Source organism: Gallus gallus, chromosome 4 (genome assembly GCF_016699485.2).
Source record: "Gallus gallus isolate bGalGal1 chromosome 4, bGalGal1.mat.broiler.GRCg7b, whole genome shotgun sequence".
In the NCBI taxonomy this organism is placed as follows: domain Eukaryota; kingdom Metazoa; phylum Chordata; class Aves; order Galliformes; family Phasianidae; genus Gallus; species Gallus gallus.
Window position 1 is genome coordinate 20,559,037 of NC_052535.1, and position 21,648 is coordinate 20,580,684.

The following is a 21,648-nucleotide window of genomic DNA, read 5'->3' on the forward strand; positions in this document are numbered from 1 at the left end:
ATATATGGTTGGCTTACTGGGCTGTGAGGCTTGTGTCCAGCTTACCATTTACCAGAAGCCTCAAGTCCTTTTTGGCAGGGCTGTGCTCAATCCTTTCATCTCCCAACTTGAAGGGACTGCTGTGACCCAGGTGTAAGACCTTGCACTTGGATTTATTGAACCACCTATGATTCTCCTGGGCCCACTGCTTGAACCTGTTTATGCCTTTCTGGATGGCATCCTGTCTCTCATGTGTGTTGACCGCATTTCACAGCTTGGCATCATCAGTTTAAGAATGTACCGTTCTACAGTACATTCTACAGTGTAGACCTATTACCAGAACCAGTGTATATAGTCAAGGAGATGAATCTGCAAGACGGTAGAGGCTTATAAGGTAGGCTCTACTTCTGTATATTGTTACAACAGCCTCAGGTTGTACCAGAGGAGGTTAGGAGTGGGTATCAGGAAGAAAGTCTCCACAGAAAAGGTGATCAAGCATTTGGATGGGCTGCCCAGGGAAGTAGTGGAGTCCCATGCCTGGAAGTGTTTTAAGAGATGTGTGAATATTGTGCTAAGAGTCATGATTTAGCAGTAGACTTGTAGTATTAGGCAATGGTTGGAGCTGATGATCTTAATGTTTTAGAATGCAAATGACTCTGTGATTCTATATGCCATTTCCAACAACCTGCAAGGTTACATTTTTCTGGAAAGAAAAGTAATAGAAGGAAAAGCCTAAATTTGTGTTTTTAGAATTCCATAAGATATAAAATAAGAATTTGGCTACTGCTAATAAAGCTAACTGTTAAATTTAAGTAAGCTCTGTGATCTCTACACTCAATTTGCTCACGTGTCCCCTTCCCTCCTGAAGCCTAGCTACCTGTGCAGTCTTGCTCAGGACTGGTCTTTCTGTTGGAGCTGCAACTCTAACTACTTAGAGTGAGACTGTACATAGCAAGGAGTAGTGGTGTTTGTTTTTAAAGTGTCCTTTGCTTTCCATTTTGTAGAGTGCCCATTGCACCTGGAGTGCATTAGAACTGTAGTATTTGGCTGCTGAATGTGTATCCAAAGGAATTTGCTGGTAATGGTTCTTGAAATCTGTTAATTGAAAATAATAATGGATAATGAAGAATCCAGGAAGGTGAGAGATTTTTTTAAGTTTGTTATTGTGTAGGGAAACAATGAGTGATATAGCATAAACTGAAACACCTAGGGAAAAGCCTTAAGAGCAGAGTTCATCTTTAAAAAATTATGCCTTCAGCTGCACACAGGAATAAGAAGAAATTGATGTATAGTACAAAAACTGCACTAGACTTATGCACTCAGTGATTTGGTCCCACCTGAAATCTGTTTAATGTGGTTCAGCCATGGTTATCTAATGCTTAGTCCTTCTACTTCACAAAGTACATTGCAAATCTGCTGAGGAACATTTGTTTAGAAAAAACAGATATATAGATGTCTGAAAAATCATTTTATTCTGTACTTAATATATACAAAATCATCAGATGAAAGGCTGTTAAGTCATAAATATTAGAGATTATACTACTTTTATCTATTTAAAAATGAAAAGAACCAAATAATCTGTTGCTATGCAACATCATGCAAGTAAGTTAAGAGATGGCAAAAGTAATTAATACAAAAGATGTGACTAAGTATGCTATGTATGAGGCCTGTCCTGAACCACTTCAGCTCTCATAAAACACAAATTTAACAGTGGAATTGTGGAATTTAATGCATGTTTGGGCAATGCTTAATAATTGGTCCTGGAAATTCTTTTTGCTAATGAGTTTTGTGTCAGTGGATGTAGTTGTCTCTTTATTTTATTATCTCCTGTGCTTTAGGACATAATGAATGCACCAAGGTAATGCCAACAAATCAGATTATTCAGCTGCTAAGTAAGTTCTCTTTGTGATCCCTTCTTCTCTATTATGGCTTACATGATCACAGTATGTATAATTTGAGATCTTACATTTGTAAACAAATGTAAGGCAAATATGAGAAGGGAAATATTGCAGTCTAAAATGATACAGCCCAGAGGCAAGGGAAATAAGCATGGGATAAAGTAGGCTCTACTATACAAAGCCACTAATGATAATTGTTTCTGTACAAATAGCAGAAGGATGATGTGGGTTAATAGAGGGATCACAAGGTAACTGTGGAGACAGCTACGTAATTGTTGTTAAATGGATTGAAGAGTCTAAGGTACAGAAGGGTTTGAATATTTTCAATAGCTTTTTTTTTTTTTAATATATTTTTTTAAGGTAATAGGAGTAAGGAGATTACTATCCAAGTAAAATACTCCTACCATATGCGTAGAATAAAGAGAAAAAGGGATTTTTATGGTTTCCCATTTAAAAACAGTATTACAGATTAGACTACCAGAGTTCTTATGCTGACTGTAAATGCTTGGCACAAAGCACAGCTAACTGAATAACTATCAGAACATAATTTCAGCATGTGCTATTAGTTGTGAATAAGTATGCCTGAGGGCAGCTCAAAACTCATTTCTCACTAGTATTAATAAGAGCTTACAGAATATAATAATACAAATATCACCAGAAAAAAAAAAAAAAAGAGAGAAAAAAAAAAAAAAGAAAAGGCTGTTTCCTAGGATAAGAAGATTCTGAAGGAACTGGTACTGGAAATGCAGCGCTTCCTCTTTTCCCTTCACCCTCCTGTTTGGCTGGTAACATCAAGTTCCAGGATATTCTCTGTCAGCCCAGTGAAAAGTTTATCTTGTGTGTCTTGTCAACTAATGTTGTAGTTGAACTTAGGATCTCTAGCTCATATTCCTATGATGATACTGCCATTAGTCATATACTGCCCAACTACAAATGACTTGCAGTGAAGATCTTGCACAAAGTCAGAAGTGATATTAAACTGGAAAAGGAGAAGCTTCATCACTTCATTTATATTACCATGTCTGAACATCCAGACCTATGTGCAAGTGGAAAAAACTAACAAAGGGTACAAACAACCTGCAATAGCGATCATCAGCAACTGCTGGAAAAATGATTCTCTGTGGAACTTCAGCATTCAGTGAAGTTTTGCTATCTAAGAGGAGTTGTCTAGAATTTACTGCCCAGTATACCACACTTCAGACGTAGAACCTGCATCCCAGTAAAAGAGGTTATCTAACAATATGTTCTTGGAAACTTGTCTCTTTAGAAACAGAAGTTAGGGGGCCAATGCAGTGCTGATTAGAAAAATGAGAATACCTTCTCTGAGATAAATTACCATGTGTCATACCAGCTTTGATGATGAACTTCAGGACCACGTTTGTTACAGGTAATCCTTTCTTCATTTGTGTGGCTATACGCATCTACACAAATTTCGTCAGTGCAGAACATTTTCCTGCCAGGGTGGGTGGTGTTGCATGAAGTAGGTGGCTGAATGGAATAGGTAATTGTTTATACACATCTTTTCTTCCAGCACTACAAAAGCACAACAGAACAAACTGAAGTGTCACTTGTTCTTTGGTTTCTGATCTGCTCAACAGCTGCCTCAAACTGTAGAAGATGACTTTAAGCATTACACAAAAGATGCAAAGCAGTGGTAGAGGCTAAGTTATTGAAAATAGCAGGATTAAAGCTGTGTGGGGCTATGAATGTGAGGGTAGCTGTAGCGTCAGTATTTGAGAGAGACTTTCAGCAACAACCATCAGGAAAGAGCGCTAGACTGTGTGAAACTGGATGCTATGAGTAATCATATCATTAGCCTTGCACATAAGGAAGAACAAGGATGATTTTGTGACTTCGATGAGGTTATTTTACCTTCTGCTTTTTATTGAAATTGTGTATGAGGCTACGTACTCCCACATGTACTCACAGAAGTTTCAGAGGTAGAAATGAAATGTTCATCAGAGAATTTTGCATAATTGTATTTCATTTGTGCATATGTTTGTGGCTGTTTTATTATGACCTGAATTATCTTTTTTTTTTTTTTTTTCTCAAGTAACTAACATTGCAGTAGGGACAGTAGAACAGTATATATAATTGAATACTGTGATAGGCAGCAAGAGTAATTAATCAACTTTGACAGTGAGTCTATATGTGTGCTATGATCACGCTATTTAAGGCAGACGTAGGAGCATGTTCACATTTTCTGTGGGCAGCTGTCTACAGCAAAAAGGAGAGTATGAGGTGCTTCCATAGCACCAGCATCTTGAACTGCCCAGCCAAATCTGTCTGAGACCTGGGTCTCACAAAAAATTACTCTTTCACTCTCCAGCTGTTTCTTTATAGCAGTATTAATGCTGAGAAAGACATTTGATACCTTAATCTTTTTTCTCCCCGTGCTTATGCCTAAAAACAGCTGAAATTTTATATAGTCCTCCACATCTAAAAAAAAAAAAAAAGAGAGAGATTAAAATTGTCTTCTTAATTCTAACTTTACCTTTTTTGCATATACTAGTTTGCTTAATATCTTGTAATCTGAATGCAAAAAGAAATATATGTATATTGTTCAAATGGGAGAAAAAGTTTTGAGCCATATCTTTAGGCACTTACAGAATCTTCAGGCTTCTTCCCTGCTGAACTAAAGAGGAATTCTATGGTTGCCTCTAAAAGAAACAGGACTAGATTTTTAAATCATCCTACAAAGCACTGAGGCTCTATTAAAGAAATGTACTTTCACAAAGGAGTTGAAGAAAAAGCTGCCAGTCTAACTTATTCCATATAACCAAGAGGGTGATTAAATGTTCCAAATATGCAGAAGTCAAATATCCTATTTCTTCTTTAAAATCTTTTCCTTTTATAGGCTGTGGGTTATACTCCCTGCTTTGAAAACCTGTGCTGTTTAGGAACAAGAACTTATTTACAGTTTTAAAAACTTGCAACTAATCTTGGATGAATAGTCTAAATTACCCTTTGGCAGAGAAGTTGTAATTTCCAAGCCAACACACAACTGCATTTTGCATTAGTTCAGCAATATTGGGTACTTTGAGGGGTTAAGAATGAAATATTTTCCATGATTCATATCTCTTTTAGCTTGAAAAGTCAACAACTCGATTTCAATGTAGCCAAAAGAGGTTTTCAGTCCAAAATGTCTCATTGCTTGCAATTAATTTGGGTTCTTGCAGCTAGAGTTTTGTATCACAATGCATTAATGCATGAAAACAGCTGCATGATGAGTAGTGCCACATGTTTAAACTAAAAATAATCTATGTACATTGTTGCTGCACAAACAGTTGTACATTTTGGTAACTGAAGATAATCTGTTTGTTAAAACAGCAGAGATGCAGATGGCAGAATCAGATGCGTAGTGATAGAAACGTGAGGGTAATGCTTGTGCGTGCCTCCTCATCCCACCTAACCATGGCCAGCCTGTTCTGTCTTGGCTAGGATACTGAAAACATGGAAACTGCAACTAAACTTTTTGTGGTAAATATACTTAGGCAAATGGAAACAACTTATATTTCCCTGAAACAAGGAGTTCAGAACACAGACAACTGACATGGAACTTTGGTGGGGTTGGGGGGGAAGCTCTGCTAGTTTAGAATTAATTTTATCTTACAGACATATCAGTGGAAGAGGAAAAAAGACAACTGAAAATTGTATGCTTTCCAACTTGCTAAGCTCCAAATCTTTCTTCCATTTAGAGACCAGTGTTTTGTGGCCATGCTGAAGAGTCAGTGCCTTTCAGGAAAAAAAAAAACTCCAGAAAAATTAATTGTGATCCTCATCTTGCTAAGGCACATGTAATCTTTAGGTCTCAAAAGCCCCTCACTTCTACTTCCAGCTTTGCACCCTAGGCTCTAGCTTACTTTAGGACTGAAAAGTGAAAGCATAGAGAGGAAAGCTTAAAGAGTGGTTTTTTTGTTGTTGTTGTTGTTTGTTTTTTTCTTTTTTCTTTTTCTTTTTTTTTCTTTTTCCTCCTCCATTTGTTCTTTATCTAAAACCAGTTCTGGCCTACAGTATTTACCATGTACATTACTGGCTGTCCAGTGCAGTGCACTAGAGCCTGGGTCTTGCTTATGCTGGAAATCCTAGAGTCTGTCTTTTCAGTACGTAGGCAGCTATGTTTCCAGTCAAGCAGCTTAAATTAATTTACCACTTGAAATGATGAGACTCCATTCCTGCAGGTAAGTCTGATCTCATTTGACAAGCTCCATGTGATGGTTGATTACTAAGTAAAACCTGTACAATATGTGCCCTATCTGGACATAATAACAGAATGGTAATATGGTTGAAAGTTGAAGAAGCAGGAGATCATTTCAAATGGATTATCGTCATGGATCTGTTTATAAACTAGATGGTTATAGCCATCTGCCTGTCATTAGGTAAATTTCTAATTATGTTTTCAATAGCTGTCTGCTCTTAGATCTGTGAAGTTATACAAGTTAATGAGAACATGTTATCATGCAGATATGTACTTCCTGGTTGTCTGTAAATGACTCAGCACTGCTTATGACAGTGTAGAAAGGGGGGCTAGAATGCTGCAGTTGGGACCACACAGAAAAGGCAAGAGAAATTTAGTAAAGTGCTTAGCTCCCCATTAAAAAGAGGATAAGAGAGGGAGTTTTTCAGTCCAGAGCATTAGATTTAAAGAGATTGATCTGTGATTATAGAAAATGGCTGCTGTATCATCTGTTCCTTATCAAAGGGGAAATGTAAAAGGATATATGCTTTCTATTCAAGATTACAGATGAAAATGCTTAGCTCCTAAGGTGAAGAATTTAACTATTGACTAATTATTTGAGCAAAAAAGAGTTAGTGGTTTTGAGTACTTTTTTCCTCCTTATTTTGAACAGTTTTTGTGCCTTTGTCCTTTTTCACTTATTTAGTTATTGGGAGAGAAGACAGTAATACATGCCCATGTAATGTACAGTACCCTACACACTATATTGGCAGACAAGTAGATGCACCTCTGGCATCTCATCTGTGCATTCTAGATCTACAATGACAGTTTAAAAAAAAAGAAGCGCTAAATTTGTTTTTGTTCCTACTTTTGCCAAGGTCATCTTGCTTATATGTTCTTTGAGCCAGGATTTTCAGTAACAACAGTATGAAGATGTATCATCCTTAACCTTGCATTTTAACTAGTAAGCTCATTTATTTTTCTTTAAATGCACTATTTGGAAATACTGTTGTTTGTTCAAACATTCTCCCTTTTCCTGAGTAGAGCCAAAGGTGTGCACGTGTGTGTAAAGAAAAATGCCAGAATACAAAGAGCTGTTGTAAAGTGGAGTTAGAGGGAAGAAAAAAAAAAAAAAAAAAAAAGCTAATCTCATGTAGTACTGAAGATTTTTAGTACTGACTCTTTACCATGGTGTTGTTTTTTTCAGACTTATTTTAATGCACTGTTTGACATATATAAAGTCTCTGGTTTCTCCAATTTTTATTTCTTTAGGAGAGGCTTAAAGAAAGCATCCCAGTACCCAAAATTTCATTCTTAAACTTCTTCTTTTTTTTTTTTTTCCCACACTCGCATCATGCAATACTAAATACAGATTATTCAACAGTATGAGAATGGTACCTTACATTATTAAAAGACATCTAAGTTGTAATCCATTGACAAGTACCACTGTGCTTCAGCGCATAACTTTAGACCTCCATACAGCATGGGTAACTAAAATGAAATCCAAACCTTTAGTTTTCAAAACAGTAACCTACTATAGTCAGTTAATGAGCTGTCCTCATTATTTATTTGCATCTAATCCTTCTGTTCTCTTAGGCTTGGGTGTCTCTTTTTCACAACACAGAATGCTCTCTGCTTATCCTCTAAATTATTTCTGAAGGGAGAATTAAAGTCTGTTCTTCAACTGCATTTTGCCTAGGCTGACCATCCAGCAAGTGGGTAAACAAAAAGCCACAAGCAGTCCTGGAAAATGGAAACTCTGCCCCTTTATCTGTTACAAAGCTGCACCAGTCTGCTGAGTGCAAAAAATGCATTGTTCAGTAAACCCAGCGAAGACCATAAGAAGGTATGTGACAATTTACTATCTTAGTTGTTGTCATTTGTCTGGGATGGGGAATAGCTGCCTCTGATTCTCATATCCCAAACTATGTCAGCACTTCATTTTCATTGAAGTAATATACTCTTTGGAGCAGGAATTGAAAACAAGAACTTACACTACTACCATTCCTGGATGACAATTCAGTGTTTCATTGCTTGCTGTTTCTCAGGCTCTATGCATCTAACATTTCCTGCTACACAGACACCATCTCAAAGAGCAGAAATGGAATAGCCTCACCATCCTGATTTTTGCATGACACTGTCTGTGATCTGTTCACAGGCACTGGTTAAACTTTCAGGGTGTTAGCCTCAGGAAAAGCTTGTTTATGAAACCCAAGTCACATCATCTGTGGATGAATCAAGACAGTTTACAGATCAGTGTATCACTGCTTTCAGCAGTACTTAATAATGGAACGTTTCCCCATTCATTTCAGCTTTGTTAGTAAACATACAGGTGTGTGTTGACTCTTGGCTGCTTAAATACAATAGTAAGATTAGTTACTGTTTTTACATCTCTGCTGTTTTTACTGCTTTGAACTTCAATGTCTATGTTGTATGTAATTTGTAATTTACCATCTGCTCTGTTTCTCTTTGTTTTCTCCTGTATTGGAAAAGGCAGTCCTTAGCAAAATAAGTTGCATCTGGAAGCATTCTAAGGCCAAAATTCAGTCAAAAACCTTTGAAGGGGAGGTCTAAGAACTGCAGCATTTCAGACTCCAGGATAAAGTTTTGGAAAATTTCAGTTTAGGATTCCATTTCATTCTCACATTAGGCACCTAAATCTTGTTTCTCACTTTTCTTTTGAATAAGCAAATGTGTGTATATATATATATATATATATATGTAATTTACTCATTTATTAACTATTTTCATTCAAGTTTTCAATCCAAATTTCTGCTATTGCACTTACTTGTGAAATTGAATGCACTCTGTAACAATGTAAATAAACTCCTTAGAAATAGAAGAACTGCCTTCTTAGATAAAGACTCAGCATGTCATAACCAAGGTTAGCTCCAAAAGGTCTTAGTACCTGCCATTTCAAGGGCACAAAGAAATATCTTCAAGACTTCATCTCAGCTGCTATTTTGTTTCCTTTTTCAGCTTAGCCTAAAATAGTGTTTATTACAAACTAGTAGTGTCTAATGAGTAAGTATAATAAAAATAACTTTCTAGACTTGATAAAGAAAAATAAACAAAGTGGCTTTGAGTGGTACAATACTTTTTTATTTTTCAATTGTATTAGTACTTCTAAGTACACAGTTGCTTATTGGTATGTTAAATAGTGAACCTATTGAATCTACACACTGCAATGCTAATGACTTTTTGTGTTTGAAAATTGTTTAGGGATGGTTATCTTGTCCAGTTCAGATAAGGCAGAGATGTATTCCCCACACAACTAGACCTGTTGGCCATCTGCAGGCAAACTCTGCTGTGGAGGCATAAGAAATACATTTATAAATGTATTTATATTATATTTTAGTATTATCAAATATCAAAATAATTTTGCATATGAACATAGTTAGCATGTATCACCTGCTAGCCTTTTTTCTATTAAAAAAAAAGAGAACCAAAGAGAGAATTCTCAACTTTCTTTTTCTCTGCTTTTTGTATAGCATCTTTGGACCGACATCTGTGCATTCAGTTTCCAAGATCAAACTTTATATGTATGTGTTAAAGACAGTTTCAACTCACAGCAACTCAATACTTTTATATCAAATTTAGTTGATTTTGTATTTGTGATCTTCGCTAATGTACCAGGAAAATTATATTTGTAAAAGCACAGGCGTAAAGAACTACAAAATTGTTCTTTGTCCATTGTATTATCTTGCAATACAATGGTAACATGCTCAATATTCACTTGGCCCAGAATATGAACTCTTAGAGATCCACATTCCTCATTTACAGGCAGGACTCACCAGTTAAGAAGACTCTCCTTAACCTATGGGTGTGGGTAACCAGAGCTCTAACAGAGTACCTATTTATTTTAATTAATTGTTACTGTTACTTTCAAGAACTGAACATCTGAGGGATGAAGTGAGCAGTTGATCCCAAAGCCACAAGGAAAGAATGAACTGGATGATTAGAGGCAGGGCCCCAGAAAGTGAGTACAGCCCAGCATCCTGTGCCAAAAGAAAGCACTTCAAGCACATTCAAGTGCACTACAAGCTCCTGGGGGGATTAGAACTAGTGGTACTGGAACAAGAGAGACAAATAATGCACATATCAAAGTAAGTAGTTACACTGTGTACTGGAAGTATTAAAATATAACACAAAGAATAAGAAATGGAAGACAGTTCAAACCACTGTTGTCAGCACCAAAAAAGCCAACTTTTATTTGTGAAGTGTATTTCAGGAAGTGGAAGAGAAAAGAATATAGAAAGCAGTATATGTAAGGAAAGATGGAGGGTGAAGTTTGGGGTTAAGGCTCAGAAGTTTTTAAACAAAGTGTTTACTAAATGATGGAATAATGTGTGATCCACTTACAAATAGGAGCTGAGCTTTTATCTATACTTAGATAAGGCATGCTTAAATAAATAAATAAATTCTGTAACTGGCCATCTAGAAATGCTACTTGGGGCTGTGAATTTGAACAAGTAGTAGGAAAAACAAGAAACCTAAAGCACGAGCAAGTGTGACTCAAGGACTGTGTCAAAAGTAGCAGGATAAAGCAACTGTAACTTCCCCTTTGGATTTGGAAAAGCATTCGAAGTAGTAAAATGAAGTAGATAGCCAGATAGTCTCATTAAAATAGCAACAATAAATGACCCTTTCTCAAGCAAGGCCAAGTAATGATACTGATTTGGACTCAACAGCAGGAGCTGGAAAAGAATCTTTTCCCCTGTTTGGCTAGCTTCCCCCATTTAAGTACTTCAAACATTGCTGGGCTTCTCCTTTTTTTTTTTTTTTTTTTTTTTTTTTTTTTTTTTTTTTTTTTTTTTTTTTTTTTTTTTTTTTTAATTTATTTCCATGCCTAGGGAAGCCAATTTGGAGAGAAGGGTCCTGCTCTATGCATTACAATGTCAGGACTCAAGTGCAAAGTAACTTATAGTACCGGCACATCTTGAACCATAAGATTTTGGAGAAAATCCTATATAAAACTTTTCCTACACTCAGGAGACTCATTACTATCTTCCTTATCAAATCCCATCTCAGTAATGGGCTACACAGGGAATGTAATCTCTATGACTGTTGGGCAGTGGAACCTAGACAAGGTACTCTACAAAAATGAAGTATTATTTTCAGACTATTGCTCAGACATTGTGTTTGTTCACCAGTAAGTTAAATAACAAATACACAATGTCTGTTTTTATACCATTTCAGCCTTTAAAAAAAAATCACTCTAGGAAAAAACAACTTATCTTCTGCAAAAAGAAGCCCATTAATCTTTCAAAAAGCAATAAATGGCAGAATGGCAGACATTTCTAATGTGTAGGTGTTGTGGGAGGGAGGGAAAAGGAGTCTAGGGACAGGAAGGGTGTCTAGTTACCATGCTAAACCTTAGCCTTTTAGAATGTGACTATTTTATTATGAATTGAGGCATACAGGCTGCTGTCAGCTGTTGGTCTTCAAACTTTCATTGAACACCTATTCTTCAATTATTATTTTTTTTTTTTAACTCCCAGCTTTGTTGACATCATTTGTCTTACCTTTCTTGCTGTTCTTCACTCAGATATGTTCCTTTACTTGCAACATTAGACATTCAGTGCTGTGCCTCTTCTTTTTCAATGTACTAGTTGTTGAGAAAAGAACGAAGTGTATGCTGACTAAGCCTTTTTTTTTTTTTTTTTTTCTTTTTTCTTTTTTGAAAGGAAGTAAGGCAGAGTTGTAAAATCTGAAAAAGAGCAAAGGAGTGTGGTCCTCTGACCAGTTGTTAGCTGTCTTGAGAGTGAGCACTAAATGAAATGAACTAGCTAATTCTCAGACGTGAATACATTTGCCAAGTCACTGGCTGCAAGAATACTGTTTAGGGATTGTTCATACAGCATCATTATGCAGTTTGTGATCGATCTTAAAGATGATAATCAGTGGCATGACTGTTTACCCTAACCAATACATACAGAGATGATGTGGCAGATATTTATTCTAAGTTTAGAAAAACAACTGGGAACAGAGTAAAGGTTTTCCAAAGAAATACTCAAGTGTTCTTCTCTGAGAAACTTTGTTCCTGTGTTTTTACTACAGTAGGATGGTAAATAAGCTAATGCAATTTCTGAGTCCTTTGCCACCTCATCTCTTACAAATGATTCTCTTTCAAATCACCCATAACTGCTTAAAATGAAAACAAATACCAAACATTGGAGACAGCCTGTAGTTGGTTTTTTTTTTTTTTTGTTTGTTTGTTTTCAAAAAAAAGGTCATCTTTTGTGTTTCAGTAGTATGTAACTAATAGATAGAACACCACCAAAAAAGGCAACCAGGAAAGTCCAAAGTTAACCACACTGCTAGGATTCCTACTGACCCAAATTCTTAGAACATTCATCACACACTGGACAAATACAAGGAGCCATATCTGGCAAGAACATTGTACTTATAGCATAGATTAGTTTATCCTAGATCTGGAGTTCTCTTTTCACTTAATGTGCTCTGCAAGGCTAGGAAAAAAAAAAACAGATAGGATCGAGTTAGCGTGAAAAGAAAGAAGTTACTTAGCAGGAATGAAGACTATCCATAATCACATCAGAACTGAGCTATTTCCATGAAACATTTTAACTTCCAATTAGTACATTCGGTGAGGAAAACAGCGTGGCTCTCTGTATCAAGATAAGAACCTCTTACGTTACCTAAGTATGCTTCATGACAGGTGAAGAGCAAGGACATAGGAAAATAATTAGACTGTGGGAAAAGAATGGCCTCCCTCAAGGAGTATGCAAATAAAGTACAAATGTCTATAGTCTCTCAGAAACCAGTAACATAAATAAGACATATGAGGCAATTAGAATTGTTTTCAGTTTTCTTTCTAGCAATCTCCCAAATATTAGCATTAAGAAACAATATGGAAGAAGATCAAGTAGAATTTCAATGCAGGCATTTGTTTTCAAATGCTGAGATATACATGCTTCTCTCACCTCTCATCAGAAAACATGTGCAGAACTGGTTTTCATGCAAGCAAATAAAAAGAACTGTACCTAGTTTACTGTACATATGTTGTGTAGTTACTACTCATTGCATTTCTGTCTCTCACTCTCTTCATTGCCTTAGAAAAATAGCTTCCCACTACATCAACATGCATCAGACAGAATTGTAAACATTTTACTGTTATTCTCATAGTGAAAAAATGCATTCAAATTGATTAGCTTTTAGCAAAAAGAATGGCCTGTGTTTCCTGTTCTTTCCTTGGCCATTTCCTGTCTCAGTTGTTTTTGGTTACAGATACAGACACTGAACGTTCATTTCACAGCACATGACAGGACAGGTTTTGATGACAGGAGCCTGAGTGGTCAAACTGCATTTGATGACAAGTGTCAATCTCTGAAGTTTCTGTTGCAGTGCTCACTAAAACTTCAACAATCAAGGAAGGATGCCAGTTTAGTTTACTTCCTGCACAGTTCCGCTGCTGGCAAAAGAAGAGGGCAGGATGCAGTATCAGCAACCTTAGGGCTTTTGTCTTCTAGAGCAAATGCTGGCCAAGCAGGCGTGAGCAGGCAAGTAACAGTGACTTCCAGGACTAGGAAAAGAGACTGAAGCATGGCACAGAAAGCATACTTGGTGCCAGACACATCCAGGCAGGGAAGATGGAAACACATCAAACAAAGCCTGGTAGCTCACCCACACAACCAGCTTTTGCTCAGATCCTTCTGATTCTGAATTACTGGATTATTAGTCTTTGAATTCACAGTTAATTTTTTGATAGGCTGAACTAGTTCCATGGAAGTTGTACCATTCTGGGAGGTATAGGCATAGGTTAGAACATACCAGTTCACTGCTCTCAAGGCACTAAGGCTGCACGGGGTTAATGGTTACCACATGCACGTACAAATCCCAGGATCTATTTCCCTCATCACCTCAAGATACTGGAAAAAAAGTGATCTGACTTAGAGTCTCTTACAGCAGAGTAAAGCAGAGCCTTAAAGCTGTTTCCCTGTTGTGGTTTTGTGATTTTTGTCGGTATTCCACATCAGAGCATCATGTAAAACAGTGGGAGTTAAAGAGTTAATGTTCTGGTTCTGTGGACTGCCTTTTTTGGGCATTTTGGGTTCTCAGAGGGGAGGGGAGGGAAGGAGCCGCATTCGCAGAGGACCTGACACGCAGAATAAGAAAGGTGGAGCTCCTGGCAGGACGGCAAGCCACTCGTTATCTGTCTTGGTTTGTCGCTGAGGAAAGCACGTGCTTCCCTGCAGTCTACTAGTGTAAGGCCTCAAATTTTGGATACTCTTTTCTCTCTTATTTTGTTTGATTTTGTTGGATTTAGTAAATTACTGTTCCTCCTCAGATTGTTGTTGTTGGTTTTTTTTTTGTTTGTTTGTTCGTTTTTCTCAGACCCATCTACTGTCTCCCTACCCTTCCCCCTCTCCTGGAGTGCACAGCCTGCCCAGGCTGGCCGTGCTGCAAAAGGTGGGGCGGTTTTTTTTCCCCTCTCTCCTCTGTCTCTTTTCTGGGCTTTTGTGCCCCTATCACAGACTCGGATCTAGAGATATCTCTGTGACAATTATTGGTGGAGGATGTGGGCAGCTATGGATCTCTACTTCATTTTAAGAATATTGTATAGAGGACTGAGGACCATTACGTTCTTTGGAACGTATTGGTTCCTTTTTAAGTTCCTCATGTTCAGTGTCATAGTTGCATATACGTATAACCAGTTAAGGGCACTGATGGAGATACCTGCCTGGTTCCTATACATCCTGACTGATTTAAAAGACAACATGATATTTGTACTGGTTTCCAGGTGCTCTTTTCTCAGTTTCTTATGCATGTTCGGAATGCCAGTTTAGGTACTGTGCTATCAGTCTCTCTGAATGTATTCTCTATGATAGGATTTTACATTAAGTGGAGAAAGCTTTCCCCAGAACCAGAGAATGTGGAGTGGCGGGGAATATGGAGAGGTTTAGGAAAAAGAATAGAAGTGTGGGGACCCCCAGTGTCATGGGATTTCACTCTTGAACACCTGTAGGATCCTGAGGAACTAAGTGAGTATTTGAGTAAGGGATGGTGCAGCTCAGAAAGATCTGAGGAGGAACGGCTTATCTGGGGCTTCGCTTGTGCTTACCGAGCTCTATATAATACTATTCTGGAGAGAGAGAGTTTCCAAACCAAGATCCCAACCAAAGGGGGAAACCTCCAAGTCAAACCCAACCAATCACAGGAAGCACCAGTATCAATGTCAGTTGCCCCTGCACAAGGCCAGAAATGGAAATAGGTGTCCTCGCATCTAGAATGGAAAGAAGCAGCAAAGGAAGTAGAGGAAGATTTAGGCAAGGGACCTCCCCAAAACCACCATCACCAAGAAAGGCAACTGAGAAAAGTAAGAGACCTGGAGAGGAGAGTGAGGAAGAGGGAGTCATTGTTACCACTTTTCGCCGACCCCTGAAAATGACTGAAATCCACAGCTGCAGAAAGGAGTTTATACAGCACCTGAATGAAACTATTGTTACCTGGTTGCTTCGGTGTTGAGACAATGAGGCCAGTAGCGTGTCTGTAGATGGTAGCAAAGCTCACCAACTAGGAAACATTGCCCGAGACTCAGCTATTGACAGAGGGATTAGTAGATGTCTGAACAGAGCCGCCACCCTCTGGGAACGGATGTTATTTGCTGTGAAGGAAAGACATCCCTTAAAAGATGATCTGGGGCCTAAGATGTGAGAATCGAATACTGTTGAGAAAGGCATCCAGTATTAGAGAAACAGCAGTAGTTGTTGGATGGTCCCACATTTGTTCCTAACGATCCATGCCAGGACCATGACCCTGAGGGATTGAGGAGTACACCTGATATATGGCAGAATCTCACAAGAACAGCACCAGAAAGGTAAGCCAGTAGACTAGTAGTTACATTTGATAGATATGAGGGTCTAAACAGAAGACACCCAGTTTTTGAGCTGATTCTTACACTTCAAAGCTTTGAACAAGAATTACCAACATCCCATGCTTCCATCTCATCCATCTCCCAAATAACAGAAAGACTAGATAAAGTGGATAAGAGGATGGATAAAATGGGTAAGAAACAGGATGGCATACTGGAGGAATTGTCCCTAGTGATTAATCGTGATGAACCCGTGGCAGTATGAGAAACACCTGATGAAGACCAGGATGATCAAAAGAATCTGTTAAAGGATCTGATCAAACTGATAAAAGTCTCAGCTATCAAAGGCAAACGCCTCCCTGCTTGAGCAAATGACATTAGTAGATCTATGTCGCGTGCTGCCCTGTGGAGCTACTTACATGAGCATGAAGAGAACATGAAGAAGTGACATGACCAACCCACTCCTGCACTACAAGCACAGGTGGGAGAATTACAAAACAAATCAACCACAACTGAAATTGCTCCCGTTACTGCAGGTAACCAATAGAGGGGCCCTGCCCTCAGTCAGGGGGGGAAAGGGATAACAGTGTGTATGAGACTGTGCGGATTTAATGGCCTGGCACGACACAACCACAGGATTATAAGGCACTGGTGGACACCAGTGCCCAGTACACTCTAATGCTCTCGAGTTATAAGGGGATAGAATTGATTTTTATTTCTGGAGTGACTGGGGGCTCTCAGGAATTGTCTGTGTTGGAGGCAGAAATAAGCCTCACCGGTAAAGGCTGGCAGATACATATTATCTCAGATGGGGGCATTTCAAGGGTCCCAAGGGATACCAATGGGCTTTTGGAATAGCTGCTGTAGATACAGACAACATTAAGCAGCTGTCTGTCTTGTCTGGCCTGTCAGAAGACCCATCTGTTGTGGGGCTACTAGAGGTAAAAGATGAGCAGGTACCAATTGCTACAAAAATGGTACACAGATGGCAGTACCACACCAACAGGGATTCCTTGCTCCCCATTCATATGCTGATTCGTCAGCTAGAGAGGCAGAGTGATCAGAAACTCACTCACCTTTTAACAGCCCCATATGGCCGGTGCATAAAGCCAGTGGAGAATAGAAGCTGACAGTAGACTACCATGGCCTGAATGAAGTCACACCCCCACTGCTACTGAGCACCACTATGCCAGATATGTTAGAACTCCAGTACAAATTGGAGTCGAAAGCAGCCAAATGGTATGCCACCACTGACATTGCCAATGCATTCTTTTCCATTCCTTTAGCCACAGAATGCAGTCCACAGCTTGCTTTTACATGGAGGGGTGTTCAGTACACCTGGAACCATTTGCCCCAGGGGTGGAAACACAGCCCAGCCATTTGCCGTGGGTTGATCCAAACCACATTGAAACAGGGCAGTGCTCCCGAGCACCTGCAATACATTGATGACACTGTGGTGTGGGGCAATACAGCAGAGGAAGTTTTTAAGAAAGGAGAGCAAATAATCCAAATTCTTCTGTGTGCTGGTTTAGCTATTAAGTGAAACAAAGTGAAAGGACCTGCCCAAGAAATTCAGTTACTAGGAGTAAAATGGCAAGATGGGTGTCATCACATCCCAGGAGATGTGATCAACAAAATCACTACTATGTCTCCACCCACTAGCAAGAGACACAGTGTGGGTGCAGTGGGCTTTTGGAGAATGCACATCCCAAACTACAGCCTCATAATAAGCACCCTCTATCAGGTGACATGAAAGAAGAACAATTACTGCTGAAGAGCAGCAGGCTTTTGAGAAGATTAAACAAGAGATAGTACGTGCCGTGGCACTGGGGCCAGTATGGATGGGACAGGATGTAAAGAACATCCTCTACACTGCTGCTGGAGAGAAAGGTCCCACTTGGAGCCTGTGGCAAAGAGCTTCAGGAGAGACCCAAGGCCAACCCCTGGGATTCTGGAGTCGAGCGTACAGAGGGTCTGTACAGTGCTACACTCCAACTAAGCCACATATGAGGGGGTTCAGGCTGCTTCTGAAGTAGTCGGTACTGAAAAGCAGCACCTTCTAGCATCTTGACTGCCAGTGCTGAACTGGATGTTCAGAGGAAAGGTTCCCTCCACCCATCATGCTACTGATGCCACTTGGAGCAAGTGGATTGTATTGATTATGCAGCGAGCTCAGATGGGGAACCTCAGCCGCCCAGGAATCCTAGAGGTGATCATGGACTGGCCTGAAGGCAAAAAGTTTGGAACATCACCAGCAGAAGAAGTATTGCGTGCTAAAGAGGCCCCACCATACAATGAACTACCAGAAGATGAAAAGAAATATGCCCTGTTCACAGATGGATCACATTGTATTATGGGGAAGTATCGCAGATGGAAAGCTGCTGTGTGGAGCCCCACACGACAAGTTGCAGAGGCCACCAAAGATAAAGGAGAATCAAGCTAATTTGCAGAGGTAAAGGCTGTCCAGCTGGCCTTAGATGTTGCTGAACAGGAGAGCAAAACAGCTGGCAAAGAAGGTTAAACCTATTTGGGCTGCTGAACTGTGGAAAGACATTGCTGCCCAAATAAAGAATATGGTTATAAAGGAGCGTCATGTAGATGCTCATGTGCCCAAGAGTAGGGCTACCGAAGAACAGCAAAATAACCATCAGGTAGATCGAGCTGCCAAAACCAAGGTGGCTCAGATAGATTTGGACTTGCAAAACAAGTGTGAATTATTTCTGGCTCGGTGGGCCCATGAGACTTCAGGTCGTCAAGGAAGAGACACAACATATAAGTGGGCTAGAGACCGAGGGGTGGACTTAACTATGGACACTATTGCACAAGTTATTCATGACTGTGACACATGCGCCACAATTAAACAAGCCAAGAGAATGAGACCTCTCTGGGGGGAAGGACAATGGCAAGAGTATAAATATGGAGAGGCATGGCAGGTTGATTATATCACCTTGCCACGATCTCACAATGGTAAGCGTTATGTGCTTACCATGGTGGAGGCAACCACTGGGTGGCTTGAAACATACGCAGTACCCCATGCTACTGCCCAAAACACCATATTAGGTCTGGAGAAGCAAATCCTGTGGCGACATGGTACCCCAGACAGAATTGAGTCAGATAATGGGACTCATTTCAAAAATTCACTTGTGGATATTTGGACCAAAGATCATTGAGTGGCCATTGACCATCCACTCAAAGGCCATTGAGTGGATTTATCATATCCCCTACAATGCGCCAGCTTCTGGTAATACCAAACGTTACAGCGGGTTGTTAAAAACCATGTTGAAAGCAATGGGTGGCGGAACATTGAAGCACTGGGGGAAACATTTGACAGAAGCCACCTGGTTGGTCAACACTAAAGGATCGGCCAATTGAGATGGTCCTACACAGTCCAGCTCCCTACATACTGTAGAGGGAGACATGGTCCTTGTGGTAAATGTAAAGAGCGTGCTGGGAAAAGCAGTTTGGGTCCTTTCAGTTTCTGGGAGGGGCAAACCCCTCCATGGAACTGTTTTTTACACAGGGACCTCCGTCCGCCTGTGGTGGATGAGGTGGGTGATATAGAAAAATGGGGACATCCAGTGTGTACTACAAGGAAATCTGATGCTGAGGGAGTGCAGTCAGTTATTCCATGTATACATATATATATATATATATGCGTATGTAATACATGTTAATTACTGTTTTGTTTGTATATAGATATATGTTAAGCATGATGTAGTGATGTGGAATAAAGAGTGGAATGTTGTGGTTTGGGGATTTTTGTTGTCAGTATTCCACATCAGAGCATCATGTAAAACAGTGGGAGTTAAAGAGTTTATGTTCTGGTTCTGTGGACTGCCTTTTTTGGGCATTTTGGGTTCTCAGAGGGGAGGGGAGGGAAGGAGCCGCATTTGTGGAGGACCTGGCACGCAGAGTAAGAAAGGTGGAGCTGCGGGCGGGACAGGGGTCACTCGCTCTGTCTCTGGGTTTGTCACTGAGGAAAGCACGTGCTTCCCTGCAGTCTACTAGTGTAAGGCCTCAAATTTTGGATACTCTTTTCTCTCTTATTTTGTTTGATTTTGTTGGATTTAGTAAAGTACCGTTCCTCCTCAGAGCGTTGCCGTTGTTTTTTTTGTTTGTTTTTGTTGTTGTTGTTTTTTGGTTTTTTTTTGTCAGACCCATCTACTGTCTCCCTACCCTTCCCCCTCTCCTGGAGCGCACAGCCTGCCCAGGCCGGCCCTGCTGCAAAAGGTGGGGCAGTTTTTTTTTTTTTTTTTCCCCTCTCTGTCTCTTTTCTGGGCTTTTGTGCCCCTGTCACAGACTCAGATCTAGAGATAACTACATGACATTCCCATATATGTGAAAGACCTTGTGAAGAACAGTAAAAGAAGCTGCATCTATCCTATCTTACAGAATGGCTTAAACGTTGTGTCCTTCAGTACTGCTGAACAGTAAGAACACATCACCTCCAACACACGCAAGACATATAGCTATATGCATTCTCTAGACATAAAATCACAAATCCATTTAGATTTTATTCTGGTGCTTGTGGAAGCATTAGAACAGTTAGCTCTTATCTGACTTTCTGCACTCACCTGCAGCTCTAGCTGAAGGGAACATCTTAGTTCGCCAAAGTCTCAAATACAGAATTTCTTTGCTGTTAAGAAGCCAGCCAAACACCACACAGCTAAGCCAAGTCACTGGATGTTGATGAGATTCTCATAGTAGATTTTTGAATGCTGCTAAGCAGTAACTTCAGATCATGATTACTCCTTGGAGTCAATGAAGTGCATTACTCATATATTCTGATTGAGCACAGGGAGTGCTACAGTTCCTTGATCACCATTTGTGAAGGGGCTTTACACAGTGGATGGAAAACTAAGTCACAGAAGCCTTTGATATCCTTCCAATAAAGCTTGACCACATTCAAAGCCTCAAATTCTCTTATTTGAAAACCAACAGAACATACATTGCTTTCAGTAAAGGAGGTGTTGGAAAGGGCTTTCTTCTTCAACAACTTTTGTGAAGGGAGTTATAAACACAACAGTAAATCTTCCCTTTGCATCCATTAAATATCAGAGGACAAAACACTGTTATCTAATTCCCGCCCATGCAACAGCATTGCATTTCCAACACAGCTGGTGAAAATAAACAAGTAGCAGGGAAATAAGTTAAAAATCACTCTTGTGAACAGCTCTGAATCCAGAAACAAGCAAGAATGTGAGGTTTCATCTCAGATTCAGTCAAAGGAGAAATCAGTCTTGCTGAAATTTTTTTCTGGACAAAATACAGTGGCAAGAAATAGTCACATGTTACATGCTGATCACATTCCCTACTCTAGCAGAGAATTTAGTTCTCGTTCACCGTACTAGAATCTTTTTTCATTTATTCACCTGAGAAATCAGTCCCTTCACTACTACCGGGAAGTCTATCATATTACCTTATCCACAGAAAATATTACAATCTTTTTTTCCCTTTCTATCTTTTATATTTACTGGGGAGACAAAAAGAAAATAAACATACCAACCTGTGGACTCTAGGCAATTGTGAAAAAGTGACACCTCCCCTAAAGGCTGAAAGTAAAGATTTAAAAACAAAGATTAACCAACCAAATGCCTAGAAGTATTTGAATTTTCTTAGATAATTTCACGTGTGTATATATAGCCAACACACAAACCTGGTTCAGTGGTACATATGTGATCTGAACAGTAAAAACAACAACAACAACAACAAACAAACAACAAAAACAAAACCGACATTCCTATCATTTACTAGATGCTTGT

At 39.4% G+C, this 21,648-nt stretch overlaps 1 protein-coding gene and 1 long non-coding RNA gene across 3 annotated transcripts in view; both read left to right on the plus strand.

Moving 5' to 3' along the window:
• LOC107053206 overlaps positions 1 to 21,648 on the plus strand; it is a 105,733-nt gene that overhangs the window by 61,799 nt on the left and 22,286 nt on the right. For both annotated transcript variants that reach the window (XR_003074882.3, XR_006939272.1), the window contains exons 4-5: positions 7,754 to 7,900; positions 20,042 to 20,116. This is a non-coding gene — a long non-coding RNA (uncharacterized LOC107053206). The remainder of the gene's footprint in view (positions 1 to 7,753; positions 7,901 to 20,041; positions 20,117 to 21,648) is intronic.
• On the plus strand, positions 16,012 to 20,015 carry LOC124418371. Its single transcript, XM_046941151.1, has one exon. It carries the CDS (start codon positions 18,364 to 18,366, stop codon positions 19,054 to 19,056), a length of 693 nt encoding a protein of 230 aa, XP_046797107.1. The 5' UTR covers positions 16,012 to 18,363; the 3' UTR covers positions 19,057 to 20,015.

What these genes read in the sequence shown, in the direction of transcription:
- LOC124418371 (XM_046941151.1), top strand. Translation starts at nt 18,364, where the DNA reads ATGTTGCTGAACAGGAGAGCAAAACAGCTGGCAAAGAAGGTTAAACCT.